General features: G+C 36.4%; 1 protein-coding gene across 1 annotated transcript in view; it reads left to right on the top strand.

The window, feature by feature from the left end:
• The first annotated feature begins 2,611 nt into the window (after positions 1-2,611).
• Positions 2,612-4,457, top strand: part of LOC106877465 (uncharacterized) — a 38,278-nt gene continuing 36,432 nt past the window's right edge. The window contains exon 1 of the mRNA XM_052978056.1: positions 2,612-2,715. Within this exon, the coding sequence (XP_052834016.1) occupies positions 2,612-2,715 (104 nt within the window). The remainder of the gene's footprint in view (positions 2,716-4,457) is intronic.

Below are 4,457 nucleotides of genomic sequence, written 5' to 3'. Positions count from 1 at the left end.
TTAAATCTGTATTCTATCTTATATAATAAAATACCCGTAAAGCGAACAGAACCTTCGAGAAGAAGAAAAGAAAGCCTTACAAACACTGAAGAATGACAAATCAATCATCCTAAAAGAAAGCGATTAGGGAAGGGTGATAGCAATCATGGACAAAGACTACTATAAAGATAAAATATTGGAAACAGGCCAAACCTGCTACAAGGAAGAACCATGACACCCGGAAAAAGTAATAATTAATATATTCAAGCGTCTAATAAATGAATACCAACGTTCATTCACTGACAGAAAAAGATTATTTATGCAACTCTGTAATCAAAGAGAGTAATTGCTATGGATCACCCAAGATCCATGAAGGCTCCGAAATACAGAGAGCCATAAATGAACAGAGGAATCAGCACATAAAAATACTAAGATCTACTGACCTCAAATTGAGACCAAAAGTTGCTGGACCTTAAACCCCAACACAACAACTGAGCCAACTTTTGGATATACTCCTCAAACCGTTATGTCCGAGACGACATGGATTTCCTCAAACACATTCCACCCACTGTCCCAGAACGTACTATACTTACAGGCTTTGACTAATCTTTATACTAATATACATCACACTTTGGGCCTGGAAGCAATCAAATATTGGGTAGAAAAACATAGCGGACGGATGGACGAACGCTTCTAAACGAACTTCATTTCCAAAGACACGCACACCTTGTACTAGAGGACAACACCTTTAGATTCGATAATAAATTATATCGACAGATAAAAGGACATGACTACGGGGACGAGGTTTGCACACATTCCCCCGCCCCACAGAGATAGATATACATATATATGTGTATTTCTGTGTGTATATGTATGTGAGTATATGTGCGTGTATGTGTGAGGATGTGTGTGTTGATACATAGACAAGCGAAGCAGATACTCGGGATTGTGGAAGTCAAATAAGTAATTAACACGAAACGGCTGCCACACGCTGCTGATTCTGTCGCGTATTGGATTTGCATGTTATCCGCACAGCTGGATAGTTAAAGAATGGAACTGAGAGATTTGAATGTCTTTTCGTATGCATCGACAAAACACTATAATCAAGTTACCAAATTCCAATTAAACGCTCAAGTGTGTCACTGTCTTTTCTTTGTTCGTCTCCTACGAGATTGTTTTATCAGGTTATAACTTTATTTACAGATTTACCTTAATCTAAATAAGAAGTATACCAGCCCATTTTATACTTATGAAAATAATGTTTCTTATTCTTTATGTTTTATTTATGGTTGAATATACGTAAATCCATTACCTGTATAAAACATGAACTGTTTCCATCCAATGTCATTCCAAAGCAACCAGCTACAGGCCAATAACAAAATGCATTATAAACAGACCAATTGAAACCAAGTTTATGTAGCGAGTTGCTTTTTGAAAGGTCGCCTGATGAGAGACAGCTGCACAGAATTACACACACACATACGTGTGTATGTTTATGTGAGAATGTTCATTAAGTCTACCATGTTAAGAAGATGTCTTAATAGCTTAGCAAGTTTTCAAGCCGATCACATGGAGGAATGGTGTTCGCCTCCATTTTAGACGAAAGCACGAAACGTCTCCGGAAAAGTCTCGGAAATTCACAAAAAATTCCTAAAGAAAACAAGAAATGAAGGGGTGCTACAGTTGGAAGACAACTTCTGAGTGCTTGCCCTCCTCGGATTTGGATTTGGGGAAGAAAACTGTGTTGATGGTGAATTTATTTGCTTTATATTATATTATAATTAGGGAATATGTGATGTTCGTATGTCTATGTGCCGAGAGAGATCATCGGTGGTGGTGGTGGTAGTGGTAGTGGTAGTGAGCTATGTTTCTTCTATTTGTGGATATGATATGTTGTATATATTCAATGTTCATGTTCAGGAAAAGGAATTCTCCTGGTAGAGTTGGCGGAGTGTGTGGTGGCTCCTTTTTTAAGTGTCAGCATGTAAAACATTGCTTGTATATTCGGAATGAAACCTTCCCTCCCTGCATACACAAGCAAATGTGCAGGCCTGGGATTCTCTGTTCTCCTCTGTGTGGAGATTGTCTGATAGCCCTTTGTGTCTATAAGATTGCTAGGCGTAAAGTTCTAAGGGAGACAGCATGTCTTGTTTTAAGCTCAAACAATGTATAGTATTCTTTGTTTACAAATTAACTTACGCGCGCGCGCGCGCGTGATACACAAGCAATGCATCCCAGCCTTGCTCGGGTGTTATGCTCTACAGTTACATTGTATTATTTGATCCTTTCTTATGAGCAGATCAGATATATATATGGATTACGAGCAAAATGGAAGCTATTGCTTGTTTAAAAGTGGAGGTTAGGGGACACAATTTGTCTGGGTTTGCATGAAAGTGCTTTTTGCTCTGAAGCAGAATCACAAACTATGTATTGTTTCATCGTATAAAAGGGGGTTAATACGATTTTGCCCAGAAATCACATTTTCAAAATGTTAATCCACCCAGTCCCCACCACAATTTCATAATTTGTAACTTTTCGAATGTCTCTTTTCATCCACGTAGAAGAATTTAGAGATTACAAATCGGCGAAATAAATATATTTTAAAGTTTAGTTTTTCTTAAAGAAATACTCAATGTCCCTACCTCCTCGCCCACCCATCACCTCTTTCAAAAAGCTAAAACCTCCTAATGTTTCACTTCTGTCTGATGTTTTACGCATGCGTAGAACTGTGCTGAAGTAACAGACGTAAAAATTAACAGACCAGAACCAGAAAACCCGACATGCTAGAAACAACAGGTAAACGACATTATTTCTGAAGAAACTTTCCCGATTTCCATAGCGCTAAAAGTAAAATAATTGGGAATTTGTAGTTTTTTGAAAGTGATGAGGGTATGTGTTTGGGAAGGAGATTTTGTGTTTCATCAAGAAAAAAGGAAGAACAAAATTTATAGGTTAGTATTCTGTCTGTTTTTCTATGTGAAATTGCAAGAATAAAATTGGGTAAAGAGTAAAAAATGAAGAAATTGGGGTGGGAAGCGACAAAATTAAAATTCTGAGAACTTTTTGGACGAAATCTTAACCTCCTGTATCGAAAAGATAGAAATCAGAAGAAAATTAGGAAAAGAATAAGGAGGGGGCAAAGTCACATAGGAATGCTAGAAACAACAGGTAGAGGACAGGATTTCTGGGAAAACTTCCTTTTAAGCTTACATCGAAGATCAGACTTTTCAAATACGCTCATCACAAGCACAAATTTCAAAGTAGAACAGGTCATTTCAATTGGATTTGAGCTGTAATCTTCCGCGTGAACACATCAAGAAATAACATAATGCCTACATTGAATGTGTGTGTGTTTGTTTGTTTGTGTCTGTGTGTATGCCAAAGGAAGTTATTTTGTAGCAATCTTTCGTTTAAAGCAGCAAAGTTGGCAGCTAGATCATTTGGTCAATCATACTGGAGCGTATGGTTAACCATTAATTTCTTTATGCTTTGAAAAGAGCAGAAATTGAAAGAAAGAAGAAAGTGAAAAGGTGACGTTTGCACGTGCATGTGCATAAGAGAGAGAGAGAGAGAGAGAAAGATAGAGAGAGAGCATGAAGTTGTGTGGTGCCATGTATGTATATTTTGCATGTATGTGTAAGTAGTACTGATATAAGAGAGAGAGAGTGTGTGCGTATTTCCTCAAACCTTACAGAAATGGATGTCTTATAATGAAAAATTCAGAGCAACATTACTTTCATTATTCACACATTATTCTCGTACGGCAAGACTTTGTAATTTTGGTTCAAATTCTTAGTGTGAAACTATTTTCACTTTCTAACGAAAACTGGTCAAAGCAGAGTAGTGGCTTTCAAATATATATAGCCGATTGTTGAGATAACATGGAAAATATATAAATGAAAATAAAGTTATTTACTGAAACTTTTGATGCCAAACACATCAATCGGCAACTCAATTTTCGAATGCATAAGAAACAAATGCATGCATACAAAGCCTCCTATGATATTTATACATGTATATGTATAAAACACGGTGTAATTATAAACAAGGCAAAGATTAGCAAGTTCTAGGCAAACTGAAAAAAATGAGGAACATCGTTAATCGATTTTAATTGGGTTCCCATCAAAGGCGTCCACATCATTCTGACGCTCCCCGGTGAAACAATGACACAAATTGTTTATATACTGAAATAATGCAGCAGTTACTCTAGGAACGAGACCCTAATTTGCATGCCGAAAGTGTTTAACATTTTATAGATAACAGTGACCTGACAACGGAGATCCTAATCAACACAGTATCAAGGTATGACAAAATAAATATCTAACATATAGTATAATTATAAGCAGGGTAAATTTTAGCAGCCATTTCTCCACAGAATGTAAAAACGATATATATATATATATATATATATATATATATATATTAAAAATAATGAATTTCTAAATCTCTCAGAGAGACTTAAGCAATAGTGATGCGAT

This window comes from Octopus bimaculoides, chromosome 30, assembly GCF_001194135.2.
Source record: "Octopus bimaculoides isolate UCB-OBI-ISO-001 chromosome 30, ASM119413v2, whole genome shotgun sequence".
Classification (NCBI taxonomy): domain Eukaryota; kingdom Metazoa; phylum Mollusca; class Cephalopoda; order Octopoda; family Octopodidae; genus Octopus; species Octopus bimaculoides.
Note: the sequence above shows the minus strand (reverse complement) of the source record. Positions and strands in the feature narration are given on the sequence as shown.